This window comes from Bacillus rossius, chromosome 14 (genome assembly GCF_032445375.1).
Source record: "Bacillus rossius redtenbacheri isolate Brsri chromosome 14, Brsri_v3, whole genome shotgun sequence".
NCBI classification, from domain to species: domain Eukaryota; kingdom Metazoa; phylum Arthropoda; class Insecta; order Phasmatodea; family Bacillidae; genus Bacillus; species Bacillus rossius.
This window is the reverse complement of record NC_086341.1, coordinates 40,163,434-40,179,785: the sequence shown is the minus strand read 5'-3', so window position 1 is coordinate 40,179,785 and position 16,352 is coordinate 40,163,434. Positions and strand designations below refer to the sequence as shown.

General features: G+C 38.9%; 1 protein-coding gene across 1 annotated transcript in view; it reads right to left on the bottom strand.

Annotated features, from left to right (window-relative positions):
- The window catches only part of LOC134538780 (neuroligin-4, X-linked-like), a 185,572-nt gene that overhangs the window by 68,210 nt on the left and 101,010 nt on the right, over window positions 1–16,352 (bottom strand). The window contains exon 5 of the mRNA XM_063380272.1: window positions 15,842–15,993. Coding sequence (XP_063236342.1) covers window positions 15,842–15,993 — 152 coding nt within the window. The remainder of the gene's footprint in view (window positions 1–15,841; window positions 15,994–16,352) is intronic.

Below are 16,352 nucleotides of genomic sequence, written 5' to 3'. Positions count from 1 at the left end.
CCAATCACAGAAACCCATCTCTGATTGGCCAGACCAACAGGCCAACCAGACGAAAGGAATGCTGTGATAGGCCCACAGTTTCAGCCAGTCGGGAAACACTCCCCTCTCAGGTGAGAGCATAAAAATGCAGGAGAATTTGTCATGACCTGAGTAGGTAACTCTACCCTGATGATGGCGACTGCAATGGCAACCGAAACATCGGTGAAATATTCGCTTCCACACGGCCACAATCCAGAAGCCAAGCAACTTCAGACAATGACCGCAAAAGCCTATGATCTTTATAATGGAAGAATTATTAGAATTTAATAAAACACGTTAAGTTAAATGTTAAATAAAGTTTTCATTTTTTTAGGTAAGACAAAAATAATATATATGATTTTACTATAATTCAACTTATAAGGGGGAACATTATGTATATTTCGTACACACATAATTGCTGTATGTTGTTAGTTAAAGTGAGCAAAGAGGCCTATTTTACCACCGTTTTAAAAGCTCGTTACTACTTACGTTAGAAGTTATTTTATTTTTGTGGATCCACTGATTAAGATAACTTTTTGAACCTAAATAAAGATGAAACTCATATTAATGCCATTGAGACTTGTAGCTTTAATTTTTGTTTCCCACTGTCATGAAATAAGTTTTTATCTGGAGATTGTAATGAGATTAAATACCTGCGTTAATTGATTTCGTGACTGGAATAATTTGCGCCGCGTGGTATAAAATGTTTGATTGGAACCCATCGAAATTCTGTAGCTTTATTTGAACACCGTAGCGGTTCTGGTTGGACTTCACAGCCGAATGATATCACATTTCAATTGACTATCTGAGACTTTCCACCGAACTTATCGCGCCGTTTCGCAACGGCAGTAAAGTTGGAAAACAATACTTCATTTAACTCTGAAAGCGGCGGTGGGAAAGAAAAACCACGACGTAATTATGGACCGCGACGTTGAAACATCTTGCCACACAGCAGTTACGGAAAATGGGACGACGCACTTAATTTTATAAGTGCAGAAGTTGGACCGTTTCACAGGCATCCTGATAATAACCACGGCACCCTTTTCCTTCTTCCCCGCCTTCGCAATGAAGAGGAAGGGAGAGGAAAAGGGGGCAGCGCGGATCGAGCGGAAATAAGTAAGAAGACAGAGAGAAGAGGACGAAGAGGCAGCCTTTGTTCCGAGGATGAGTCAATACCGGGAAGATGTCAGAAGCAATGGACCATTCTCGCTCTGAGAAAACAGTTGCGCAAGTTCAGGAATTCCCCCATCCCCCTCGCTTTTTGTTACCGATTTTCGAAGTAACTTACACAGCAAATAAAACTAACGACACATTCATTTTAGTATTTTATTATTTGTTCTTTACAAATGCATTTAATATTTAGATAAAGCCAGTTTAAGAAGAAAGACATTTAGAAATTCATTGCCATGTCTTCTTATCATACCATCAGTATGACATGCAAATTTAGTGAGAACATGCAATTATTTTTGTGTAAATTTTAAGGACTCGTTACACTGATTTTTTTTCTGTTGCTTTACTTTTGATGATCCACTAATCGTACTTCTTTAATATGAATTTAATGTTATTTAAACATTTTTACATAATTTTAGAGAAAAAATTATGCAATGAAATGTTTTATGATTCTGTAAAACTGTAGATTATTTTCCCACAAAACGGAATTGTGTTCGGATAGTTTGTGTAATTTTTTATATAGTTTATTGAAAAATAGTTTAGTGGGATAATTTATTTTGATATTTTTTAAAGTTTTAAAAATTACTTTAATAAAAAAAACTGTCCGTGATTTAAGTTACATTTGAAAGCGTCAATCCTCCACTGAGTGATTTGAAAACTGAACAGCATGTTAAAAATTAAGTAGCTTAAAAACACTATATCTTACAAAGAAATGGTATGTTTTTTTTTAAAGGATTTCAAGTGTCCCTGTCAGCTAATGTACTAAATCACAGGCAGGTTCAGTGAGATGATTGAGAATTTTCTTCCCTTGATTCAATTTTTTTCTTACACATCCGTCCCATCAGCAGTACTGCCACCCCTTAACCAAAACAGAGAGTGTCAGTTATCCGCTTCAGAAGATTTTGTGGCACGCGGCCTTCTTCTGTGACGTAGAAGCTACTATATCTCTGACCCCACGATGTACGACCCTGGCAAGGACGAAGGACGAAGGACGAAGGATGAAGGACGAAGATGTGATTCACACTAGGTTTCACGGGCAAACACATCCCGTGACAATGATAACGTCAGAAGTCGTATCGCTCCAAGGCGAGTGACGCATAGTCTAGGTCACATAACTTGACTCAAATTTAATTTGCACTTGTGCGATGAACGTTCGACGTCCGTAGAAGTCTCCAATGTTGCTGGTGAAACTTCAGCCGATGGAACAGCAACTGTTGTTGTGTCCTCTGCAGCCGGTATTGGGATCTCCGACTCCATCAACATCGCTGCCTTCGTGGTCTCCGCCGCTGATAATAAACACTGTCCATCAAGGTCGAAATTGGAACTACAACTAAATCTCACGAAACTTACTGAAAAGAGCCGATCCGTACTGCACCGCGGCCAGAAGTGGACTGAAGGTTCTGTCGTCTGGACCTCACTTATAAACCCGAGAACTACTGGTATACTACGTGAGTCAAAACGATAACTTATTTAATTTTTTTTAAAGGTTAAAACAGTTACCTTAAAACTCTAGAAATAAAAACTAATACAGTACACTCCCGATGATCCGCGAAATTAAGTGGCAGGGCCACCGCGGATAGTGAAAATCGCGGATAATCCGCAAAAGAGCCGAAAATGGGAAACAAAAAAGGAAAAATTAATTTCAACTTAAAAATCGAAAAATTTATTTACAGTAAAAGTTACAATTAACAGTAAAAATTATTAAATGTTGCTAAAATTTTAGTATTATACTGAATAATTAACATACAATACATTTCAGTGATGCAAACATAAAAGTGATCGGTACTTTCTTCGTAACAAGGATACAGTACATACTGTACGTACTCAGAGGCTTCATTAGACACTAAAAAAGCACAGCTCTTTAAATTTACAACTTTTTGAAAAATCAGTCACTTGTTTTTGTTTCTTGCTTTGGAAAAATCTTTTCTTAATTCTTGATTGAATTTCTGCAACATAAGATTTTCAGCCAACTGCGCATCGTCGTCTTGTTCCTCTAAATAGTGAAGCAGTCCGACGATGTGTTGCAAAGCCGCTTCTTGAGTCATCTGCGCTTTCGCACTGAGCTCGCCTGTTGCGTTGTACTGTATACTGCACACCATACACTCGTCAGTAGAGTTCAAATTTTCTCACATGTAATAAAATACAAATTTACATATGTACTATATTTTTTCGTAGAATACGCGGATAATCCGCACCGCGGATAATAGGGAGTTCACTGTAAGTCCAAATTTTACACATTTATTTTAAAAAAAACCATCAATACATATTAGTTTGAGGCATTAAGGGGCCCGCCTCGTCAGGGGTGTATGTGTGTTAGTGAGGCGGGACGATAAGCGCGACGCTCGCTGGTGCTTCCAGCGCGGTGTCGCCTCTAAGCGCAAGTCTCTGAACTGGCGCGCATTCGTCTCGTCACACGATAACTGTGGAATTTGAGCGGTGACCGTAACATTATATGGCGGAGAAATGAAGATAAAGGTGTTATGCAAGCCCCTTAAGTGCTTTCAAGAATCTGTACTGTTTGTTTTATGCCTAAAAATTACTCTGAAAACACGCGTTTTAGGCATTTTAACGCTTCTAAAAATACAGTTTAAAAACTTAATCCGAAATTAAAAGTACTTTTCGGTTCTCAGCGAACTCTTAAATGCTATTCGTAAATAGGCCCCACTCGGATATCTTGAGTAGTTTTGAAATCGCGTTGTTTTTCCTGAAGCTCTGCACACCGTATGTGTGCCCAGGTAGGCGGGCCCCTTAAACAAAGTGAGTAGTATAGGATAGCCGGTCCGGAAACTGGGTCCTGGTTGTGAAGCCGAGAGCCGAGCCACATCTCTGACGTCACGGCGGCCATCTTGTATGGTTGTGACCTTGACCTTTGACCTTGACCTTGAAATTTGACCCTCAAAACTTGTCAAAATTCGCCAAAAATGGGCAAAAAGTGCCCAAAATTCCTCAAAAATCGTCAAAATTACCATTTATATGGAAAAAATTTCCGCCAAAAAATCTCAAAAATTTTGATAAATTAAAAATTTCTCTTTTCGAGGGAAAATTCCCGTTTCGAGGGAAAATTTCCCGTTTTTAGTCCTTAAAAATCCCAGTGGCTAAAAATGTCCATATAGAGGCTTAAGCATCCATGTCTACAGCCTCAGATAAGCCTCTGACGCCATCATGGATGATGACGTCACCGTTGCAATTTCCGTTACGACCGCCATCTTTAACTCTTTTATTTATTATCCGATTTAATGAATTTTTTTTTAAAAATTATAAAAAAATTCATTAATAAATTGTAATAAGAAATATTAAAAAACAAACATTTACGACACGGAGCTCGGAGTCCTCGGTTCGAAGCCGACTAGTGCAAAAAAATTTAAAAAAGGTGACCGATCCAACTCTCACAGTGGCTGCTGGCATACTGACTCCCACCACTTTTTTCAAAGCATATATATCGTCACATAGTATGGCGTCATGTCCGCCATCTTGAAATCACCCGCTGGTGACCACCATCTTGTTTTCGTCGGCGAGAGTGTGCTGACGCCATGTTAGTTTAGTTCTTATCCGCTAGAGTGCTGTAATCATTTATTACTGTGACACCCGCAATCTTTAAATGTGAGCGTCATCTTGAAAATGCGTAATTTTTATGCTAGAAATGCGGGAAAAAATTCAACATTCATTAAATAAATCACTCATTAATTTACATATTGATTCTATCCGCTCCTGTCCTCGGTTCGATACCCGATCGATGCAATAATGTTTGATTTTATGTAAAAAATAATAATTTCAATAAACCATGTTCAACATTCTTAAAGAGACTTTAAATCCTCTACTACCATCATCCTATCAGACATCAAGACCACCATATTGGAAATTCCTAATTTTAATGCTAGAGATGCGGGAAAAAAATTCAAAATTCATTAAATAAATCACTCATTAATTTGCATATTGATTCGATCCGCTCCTGTCCTCGGTTCGATACCCGATCGATGCAATAATGTTTAATTTCATGTAAAAAAATAATAATTTCAATAAACCATGTTCAACATTCTTAAAGAGTCTTTAAATCCTCTACTACCATCATCCTATCAGACATCAAGACAACTATATTGGAAATTCATAATTTTAATGCTAGAGATGCGGGAAAAAATTCAAAATTCATTAAATAAATTTGTAATCTATATACTGAGTGATTAGATCGACTAAGGTCCTTGGTTCGATCCCTGGCCGATAGAAAACAACTCTAATTTTAAAAAAGTACCACTAAAGTGGCAGGTTTGAGAAAATAAAAACACCGCAAGTTCTTTTAAAAATTTTTATTATATAAATTCCACACACTACTACAAGAACAAAAAAAAAATACACAGACAAATGACTAAAGTCTTGTGGATTTCTCGATTCAAACAGTCTTAATGAACGAAGTTAGCCTTTTACATGACTTTAAATGTGTATCCGATCCGTTCATCACCGCAGCCAGAGACGGACTGAAGTTCATATCACTTATATAGTCTCATTAGCCGGTACAACACATGAGTAAAATCAATAACCAAGTTCATTATACATCTCGGAGCATTTTTTATAATGACGATGTAAGCTATCGAGATGTGAAATTAGTTTATTGCACTTATTGCACTGAAATTGAATTCTTTGAATATTATTAGAACAACCGCTTCTTTCATGTCTGCGAGCATTTGAGGTGATAGTAAATGATGCGCCACAGTATTTGCACTGATGCGAAGTACGCTCTTCATTAATTGAAGTATTCAATGCTGATGAAACTTCAGCTGATGTTGGAACAGCACATATCGAAGTCTCCTCCAGTGTTGTCAGAGGCGTTGCCAACGGGATCTGCTCCAACATCGTCGGCGCTGAAGTCATGGTTCCCGTAGTCGACGGTACATCCTCCATCGAGTTCGACGTTAAAGTCCGTAAAGATGCCATCGAAGTCTCAAGAACAGGCAATTACCCGACTTATGCACCAGAAGAAACAAACTAGGTGATCCGTACACCGTCGACGGCAGTAACAAACTGAGCGTCCTGCTGTCAAGGACTCGTTGATATTCATGAACCGGTTGGAATAATACGCTAGTCAAATCAAGAACAATTTACTAAAATACTAGAGTCAAAACAACATTAAAAAAATAGAAGCACCATCAACAAAAAAGGAAGCACATTTGAAAGCACCATCAAAAAAGGAAAAACAATAGGAAGCACTGTCAACAAAAAGGCAGCACATTTGGAAGCACCAACAACGAAAAGACAGCACCGCCATCGAAAAGGCAGCACATTCGGAAGCACCGACTACGAGAAGTCAGCACATTTGGAAGCACCGACAACGAAAAGGCAGCACATATTGGAAGCACCATCAAAAAAAAAATGAAGTACATTTGGAAGCACAAGTTACAAGAACTAAGTCTTAGTTAGAAATCAGAATACAAGAAATAAAAACATTAAATTTTTATAATTGAAATTATTTATTTTATTTCTTTACATTATACAAATGCAAGTAAAACATCCCATTATTGTATGTAGCCAGCTTTCATCAGTTCTTTGAGTATGAAGGATATTTCTTTGATGCACGAATAGTTTCCAGCACAGAGCGAGCCATGTAGAAGTCTTAGCCGGTCAACCAATACGTTTGAATCTTTCCATGATGTGTAATCAATCTCTTCTACCACCATCTTACTTGTACGTTTATAATAAGTATTATGATCTCTGGTGTCTTCCGTTTTAACACCAGCCTCAGGGTAACTTTCATTATCGAGACAGTGATCATCACAAGCTTGATCAGATTTATTTAATATATCACGACGTTTCCATCGTTTCGGTCTCAGGACACCGACACATTCTTCGATCTTGGCAGCTTTAGGTGCTTCATCACAGTCTATGTCTTTGTCAACAGCCTCAGAGTCACTGTAACAATCACCGTAGAAGGCATCGTCTTCACCCAGATTACCGTAATAATTCGATGTTGATGATGTCGAAGTGTCTTTCTCGTCTTCATGCTTCCTTTTTAGGAGTCCATAATTTTTACAAAGTAGGAAAGATCTACTTGAATTCGGCTGGATTATAGTCTCACTTTTTACGTTAAGTATTCTTACATTGTCTTCATTCTTCCATAAATCATCAACCTCCTTCAATTTAAGTCCTTTGTCGAGATCGGAAGAGCCAGGAACATTATTATCGTAATGCAGATCACTTTTCCGTAGTCTAGTAGATTCATCGTTGTCCTCTAGGTTGTACGCAGGCTTGGCGTTACAAGTTCTGACATGTCTTTTTAAGCTCTCTCTCCGCGTAAACGACTTGCTACATCGAACACAACTTATCATATTGCGTAGTGGATTTTTAACACAGTCATACTTCTCGTGTTGTCTTCCATTCTTTCTCAAGATAAATTCTTTGCTGCAAAACTTACACTTGTGTTCTTTCGATTAAGCGTCCGATCCCAAATCGGGATTCATATTAGTTACTGAGACTAATGTCAGATACCAATTTTGCGTTTTTTTTAATTAGTTCCATTACTTAAATAGACATTTTTTCATATTTCATCAGCGTGAATTAATATATCTAATGCAAAGGCACTTGATGAATGTAGTATTGCTTTTCAACAACAGATGTCGCCACATGTTGCTTGCAGGTAAATAATATTTAGCTCTTTTATGCGGGATGCTCACTAACGATCGCAAAAGAATGATGGCTTCGTTTGACACCAAGGAGAAGGAATTTCGCCTTGTACGTTAAAGCTTCACAGAAGTCTCATGATATATTATTTGACCGAGCAATGATTTTTTTTTTGTTTCCACCTGATAAAATCCTTCATGCACAGATCAACTTCTCATCTGTAACCAGAAGCACTCGGAGAACACCATCAAATGTCTAGTCAGGAATAATCAGAAGCACTCGGAGAACACCATCAAATTTCTAGTCAGGTATAATCAGAAGCACTCGGAGAAAACCACCAGATGTCTAGTCAGGAATAATCAGAAGCACTCGGAGAAAACCACCAGATGTCTAGTCAGGAATAATCAGAAGCACTAAGAGAAAACCATAAAAAAAAATATTGTCATGAATAATCAGGAGCACATGGAGAAAACCACCATAATATTGACAAGAATAATCTGTAGCACACGGAGAAAACCACCATAATATTGACAAGAATAATCAGGAGCACACGGAGAAAACCACCATAATATTGACAAGTATAATCGAGAGCACACGGAGAAAACCACCACAAGTTTTCTTTGATATCATAAAATTACAGAAAAAAAATTTAATAAAAAAATTTAAAATAAATACAAAATATACAAAATCAAATTCTACTAGCTTGTGAACTTATCATTGACGTGCAAAGTTAAAGTTCTAGTACAAGCCAGAGTTTGATTTTGTCTTTTTTGTATTTATTTTAAATTTTTTATAAAAAATTTTTTTTCTGAAATTTTATGATATCAAAGAAAACTTGTGGTGGTTTACTTCGTGTGCTCCCGATTATACTTGTCAATATTATGGTGGTTTTCTCCGTGTGCTCCTGATTATTCTTGTCAATATTATGGTGGTTTTCTCCGTGTGCTCCTGATTATTCTTGTCAATATTATGGTGGTTTTCTCCATGTGCTCCTGATTATTCATGACAATATTTTTTTTATGGTTTTCTCTTAGTGCTTCTGATTATTTCTGACTAGACATCTGGTGGTTTTCTCCGAGTGCTTCTGATTATTCCTGACTAGACATTTGATGGTGTTCTCCGAGTGCTTCTGGTTACATATAAGAAGTTGATCTGTGCATGAAGGATTTTATCAGGTGGAAACAAAAAAAAATTGCTCGGTCAAATAATATATCATGAGACTTCTGTGAAGCTTTAACGTACAAGGTGAAATTCCTTCTCATTGGTGTCTAGCGAAGCCATCCTTCTTTTGCGATCGTTAGTGAGCATCCCGCATCCCGCATAAAAGAGCTAAATATTATTTACCTGCATGCAACATGTGGCGACATATTTTGTTGAAAAGCAGAACTACATGCATCAAGTACCTTTGCATGAGATATATTAATTCTCGCTGATGAAATATGAAAAAATTTCTATTTAAGTAATGGATCTAATTAAAAAAAAAAAGAAGGCAAAATGGGTTCTGACATTAGTCTCAGTAACTTATATGAATCCCGATTTGGGATCGGACGCTGTATCGAAAGAACACAAGTGTAAGTTTTGCAGCAAAGAATTTTTCTTGAGCATCTGCATTGAATACTTCAATTAATGAAGAGCGTACTTCGCATCAGTGCAAATTCTGTGGCGCATCATTTACTATCACCTCAAATGCTCGCAGACATGAAAGAAGCGGTTGTTCTAATAATGTTCAAAGAATACAATTTCAGTGCAATAAGTGCAATAAACTAATTTCACGTCTCGATAGCTTACATCGTCATTATAAAAATGCTCCGAGACGTATAATGAACATGGTTATTGATTTGACTCATGTGTTGTACCGGCTAATGAGACTGTTTAAGTAATATGAACTTCAGTCTGTCTCTGGCTGCGGTGATGAACGGATCGGATAGACATTTAAAGTCATGTAAAAGGCTTACTTCGTCCATTAAGAAGACTGTTTGAATCGAGGAATCCACGAGACTTTAGTAATTTGTCTGTGTATTTTTTTTGTACTTGTAGTAGTGTATTGAATTTATATAATAAAACTTTTTAAAAGAAATTGCGGTTTTTTTATTTTCTCAAACCTGCCACTTTAGTGGTACTTTTTAAAAACTAAAGTTGTTTTGAATCGGCCAGGGATCGAACCAAGGACCTTAGTCGATCTAATCACTAGGTATATAGATTACAAATTTATTTAATGAATTTTGAATTTTTTCCCGCATCTCTAGCATTAAAATTATGAATTTCCAATATGGTGGTCTTGATGACTGAGAGGATGATGGTAGTAGAGGATTTAAAGTCTCTTTAAGAATGTTGAACATGGTTTATTGAAATTATTATTTTTTTACATAAAATTAAACATTATTGCATCGATCGGGTATCGAACCGAGGACAGGAGCGGATCAAATCAATATGTAAATTAATGAGTGATTTATTTAATGAATTTTGAATTTTTTCCCGCATCTCTAGCATTAAAATTAGGTATTTCCAATATGGTGGTCTTGATGTCTGATAGGATGATGGTAGTAGAGGATTTAAAGTCTCTTTAAGAATGTTTAACATGGTTTATTGAAATTATTATTTTTTACATAAAATTAAACATTATTGCATCGATCGGGTTTCGAACCGAGGACAGGAGCGGATCGAATCAATATGTAAATTAATGAGTGATTTATTTAATGAATTTTGAAATATTTCCCGCATTACTAGCATAAAAACTACGGATTTTCAAAATGGCGGCCAAATGACAAGATGGCGGTTGTCACAGTTATATCAAATGATTACTGCACTCTAGCGGATAAGAATTAAACTAACATGGCGTCAGCGCACTCTCACCGACGATACAATGATGATGGCTTCCAGCATCGAAGACAAGATGGCGGACATGACGTCAGGTTACCTGACGATATATATGAATGGCAAAAAGTGGTGGGGGTCAGTATGCCAGCAGCCACTGTGAGGGTTGGATTGGTCACCATTTTTTTTGCCCTCACCTGGTTCGAACTGTGGACTCCGAACTCCGTGTTCTAAAAGTACATTTTTTTATAAAAAATTTATTAAAATTTATTAAGTGAATTTTTTTATAAATTTAAAAAAAAATTCATTAAAATCGGATAATAAATAAAGATTTTAAAGATGGCGGTCTTAACGGAAATTGCAACGGTGACGACATAATACAAGATGGCGGTCATGGTATCCTTATTCCTAGAAATGGCTTACCGGAGGCTGTAGCCATGGATGCTTAAGCCAGTTTTAGGAATTTGGGTTCTTTCTAGGGCAAAACGACTTTGGAGGATTTTCGAAATCCTAATTTTTGAATAATTGCATTTTTTGAGAATTTTTGACGGAATTTTTTTCTACAAAAATGTAAATTTTGGCGGATTTTGAGGAATTTTGGGCAATTTTTTTCCCAATTTTGGCAAATTTTGGCACATTTTGAAGGTCAAATGTCAAGGTCATACTTGTCCCGTTACACTCATCCAAGTTGGCCGCCGTGACATCACAATCCAAGATGGTGGCTCGGCTTCCGGCTCCACACCCAGGACCCAGTTTCCGGACCGGCTATCCTACACTACTAAAGTGTATGCAATACTGTACGGACTGCCATGTCGACTGTCTAGTTGAATCCGGTTCCAACTTGTTCGCTGGTCTCAGGCTCAGGAGCACAAGTTTTCCGACTGGACATCATCTTCGGCAACGACTGCTTCGGTGAGACATGGACGACGACGTCTGTGACCGCGGCTGCGAACTGGCTTTGCCTCGGTGCTGGTCGAGACAGGTTCACTGACCGAACCACGACGAGAAGCACGTCGTTTGATCGTCTGCGTGGATGCATCGCAGGTCTCAACAGGTTGGAACACGTCCATGTTTGGTGTTGCACGTGCAGACGAGGCGACTACCTCGGCGATGCTAGCAGGAAGGATTGTGTGTGGTCTCATGTGATAGACGGCACAGTTTCCAGGTTAACAACAATCTAATAGCTGCTGAGTCGGTTCGTAGGACACAGGAAAGTGCTAAAACCACCAATGCTGAGCGCCTCCATCACAGGTTTCCGTATGTGTGCGTCAATGGCGGCTCCAGGAAGATCTCTCGGGCAGGGCTCTCACACACAGGAGGATGCAGTTGATAATCATGACATTGCCCTTGGGATATTCACAAAATATATGGTCTCAAATACTGAAATTTAGTATTTTCGTACAAATTTTGATTGAAAGAAGAGTTTAGCACGTCAACGAAAGTATTTAAGTTAATATTAATATTCCCTACAAAGAAATAAGTAGTCAAATTTGGGCTCGGAATGGGCTATCGCCCCCTGCGCCCTTCCTCTGGAGCTGCGCTTGTTGTGCGCAGATGCCCGACATCCCAGCAGCCGTACTCGACACTGCTGAAGCTAGGTCTCACGCTCACGTACACGTTAGCAGGATGAGACAGACGAAAACATCTTCTTGCAGGTAAGACGACAACTGAACGCACGAACAGTTTGCACGCCTTTTCTGAACGCAGGCTCCTACTCACACACGCTGCGTGTGTTTGTGCAGGCATGAACTCGTTCAAACTTGGGATATATCTGCACGCCATGTTTTGGACTATGCCTACGAAGGGAAGGACAGTCGTAGTCGGTCTGCAGATCGACAATTTCAACTGGAGCTTCACACAACTTTCTGAGCCATTTCTTCTGCCCAGGTCCGACGAAATAAGTAATGCCACGCGGATTCCTCAGTAGCAAATTGTCCAGACTGCTTTTCACTTAGTGGTATGATAATTTCATAATTGAGGTTAACCTTGGACGTTCATATTAATTCTAACAGAAACAGAATAACCATATTAAAAAGTATTTTTCAGTTGTCTTGATATCTTCTTAAGGGTTCCTCCTAGTCGAGTGGTGTATTTGTGTTAGTGAAGCAGAATGATAATAGCGATTCTTGCTGGTGCTTATAGCGCGGTTTCGTCTCTAAACGCAAGGCTCTGAACTGGCGCGCAGTCTTTTAGTCGTACATAAGGCAAAAGGATCTCTGAGTGGCAATCGCAACATTAAATCGTGGAGAAATAAAGAGAAAGCCGTAATGCAAGTACCAAAATTAAGTACAAGAATCTGTACCAGATGTTTCATGCCTAAACAATTATTCTGAAAACACGCGTTTCAACCATTTTCACTCTACAAAAAAGAAAAAGTTAAAATACGAAACACAGAACTACTCATTCACACACAGCGTGTACTTAGATGCTTTTCGTAAACAGACCTCACTTGAATATCTTGAGCTGTTTATTTGAAGTGAAACTTCTAATGCGACTTCCAACAAGGTTGCGTTAAACGTTTAACGCTACCATGGAGGGGGAATAGAAAGAGACAGAGCGAGAGTAAATGCGTGGCACTCGAACGCATTAGCGTAGTATATCTGTTACAGGCCAGCGCGAGCGTTAGCAACGAGTATCGTCCAAAATTCCAACGCAAGAGGGAGAGAGAAAGAAAGATACACAAAGGTAGAAAGTGGGAGAGAGAAAGAGAGTGAGTCAGTAGATCCCAAGCACATGCGCGTGGTATTCTTGCTATGCAGCGAAGTAAACAGTGTGAGCGTCGTGAAAACCAAAGGGGGAACTACCATTGATGCAGTTTTTGCAAGAAATATTGAAAAAATAGAACTCAAACATTTCGTATCTTACTTTAGTTATCATAATCCCATTGTAAATGTTATAGATTTGGATATTTCTCCACTCGAAAATGATAATAAAAAGATGCTATCAATTGTGAATTGTAAGCAATGTTAATAAAGTTTGTCTTAATGAAACAATATGATTTCACTAAAAATCAATCTACCCCTTCCTATTTTCATTTCCACATTACGAAGTTTCACTTCTTCCACGCGGAGGGACTCCACGCACTATTTTTTTTTAATCGCTTGTTGTTTCTGTAGTTCTGCACGTAATATGTGGGCCTATTTAGTTAGGGGCCTTAACTCGTTATTCCACCCGCATTATCGCTCTTTCCACATGAAGTGGCCCACTCCTTTCAGCGTTTCTCTTTTCGTTTCTCATCGTGCTCTGATGTGTCATGCATCTACTTACCCTACCAGTTGAAAAGAAGTTTCACTTTCAAAGAGTTAAACGAATGCAACTGTTTTTTTCTGTTTAAGAAATAACTTCCTACAATTTTGTCTCGTTTTACCGAGATTTTTTTATCGAGTTTTTTAATAATTTATGTCACCGTCTAGAGGTAAATTGTGATAAATAAAGGCAGTTATCTGGCCCGTAAAATGCAATTTTTAATTATAATTAGAATTAAAAATACATTTTCAAACTTAATACTTAACAATGGTTTTGTGTACTCTTTAAATGATTTTTGCATCGATTAATATTGAATAAAAGCATTTTATGAACGTACGCCATTTTTTTATGGTTTTCACCGGTATGTCATAGAGAAACTAAATAATAAGACGATACAAATAAATACACATACACACAGAAAAATAAGCAAAATCAAACGATGTAAAGCAGGAAATAATTCAGAAAAATATCACTGTTCAAGCAAATTTAAGTGTGCTAACAATAAGACAGTTGCAAAATCAAAAACAGAAACCACAATAATCGACCTTGACCAACACAGCGACAAAAATGGTGATCTGGAAAACACAATGACACAGCGATGAAACTATACCGAAGATGGCGCATACGAATACAGAAGATTTCCTACGGTAAACTGTTTCGGGAAAATGACATCTGCTAAAGTCGTAAAACACAAAAAAAAAAAAAAAAGGACTGAATGAACTTGCTTGTTTGTTGTGTGTTAGTGTATTTATCTTTCTTTACCCCTTCTCGTAGTTTCTGTATGATGCAAAGTGAAATCCAGCACTTGCATATGTTTAATAGGAATGTTTTAAATTATAGGTTTTGTGGTTCATGTTGTATTGAAAAAGAAGCTAGGTCGTAACGTGGTACAGAGACTGCAAAGAGGACTGTGGCGTAAGGATTCGATTCATTTAGTTTTATGTGGTTGTATTTCATTTCCATCTGTTTTATTTCAGATTATTTCCTTAGTTTCGCATTTATATGTAGGTAAGGTAACATTTCAATACATTTCAGTTCTTTTCGTTGATTTATATCGGTACATTTCATACATGCAATTCATTGAAGTTTTGATTCAATTAAAATAGTTATATTTCATAAGAATTGTTTTTTTTTTTGGTTCTGTTTCGTGTAATTTTACTACAATTTATTTATTTCATTACATTCGGGTACAAATCAATAATTTGTATTGCATCAATTCATTTTGTTTGATAAATAAGGTTTTGATTCATTTAGGTTTATGTGGTTGTATTGAGGAGACTCGGGAACGCACCACAACGCCGAAATACCACAACGCCGGACGTACAATAACGCCGAAATGCCAAATTGACCACAACGCCGACAGCTAGAAAACTGATATGTACCAAAACGCCGAATTACCACAACGCCGAAATACATTAACCCCGAAAAATGTAATTGCAGGACTGCCACAAAGGTTAGGTTAGGTAAGGTTAACACACAAATTCATTTGGTTGTTTTTCATTTTGCTCCTGTGGCCGCCCGTCCCCGCAGCAACATTTTTCAGCGTTATTGTATTTCGGCGTTGTGGTACACAGCAGTTTTCTAGCTGTAGGCGTTGCGGTCAATTTGGCATTCAGCGTTATTGTACGTTCGGCGTTGTGGTATTTCGGCGTTGTGGTATTTCGGCGTTGTGGTAATGACTAGAGACCTGCAAAATTCGCGGATTCAATAACCTCCAGGATAGACTCTACTACACTCTACACAACTCGGGCAAATGCCACCTGTTTATTGGCTGCTGACTTGTGAGTCGTCTCGACCGAGTGTCTGTGATTCGACACTTCTTTGAGCGAGGGTCTCTGAATTGGCCCTCATTACTCCAGATTAACAGTGAACCAATTGCAGAAGCAGCGCTAAGGTATAATTATTTGAATTGTAGCATGTCACTAAGTGAATCCGCGAATTACGCAGGTCTCTAGTGACGACCCAGGAGACTCGACTCGAAGCTCACCCGGTCTTGGCGAAGTTGGTGACGAAGCCCAGCATGGCCTCAGCCACGCCGATGTCCTGGCGGCTGAAGTTCTGCGGGAAGTGCGGCAGTCCCCCGACCAGCGGCAGCCCCAGCACGAAGGCCACGTCCTCGCCCCGCACGCTGCCCAGCCGCTGCAGCAACAACATCAACAACATCAACAACAACACCGGGCCCCGCGCGCTGCCCAGCCGCTGCAGCAACAACAACATCAACAACACCAGCCCCCCGCGCGCTGCCCAGCCGCTGCAGCAACAACAACATCAACAACAACACCGGGCCCCCGCGCGCTGCCCAGCCGCTGCAGCAACAACAACATCAACAACAACACCGGGCCCCCGCGCGCTGCCCAGCCGCTGCAACAAGAACAACATCAACAACACCAGCCCCCCGCGCGCTGCCCAGCCGCTGCAACAACAACAACATCAACAACACCAGCCCCCCGCGCGCTGCCCAGCCGCTGCAGCAACAACAACATCAACAACATCAGCAA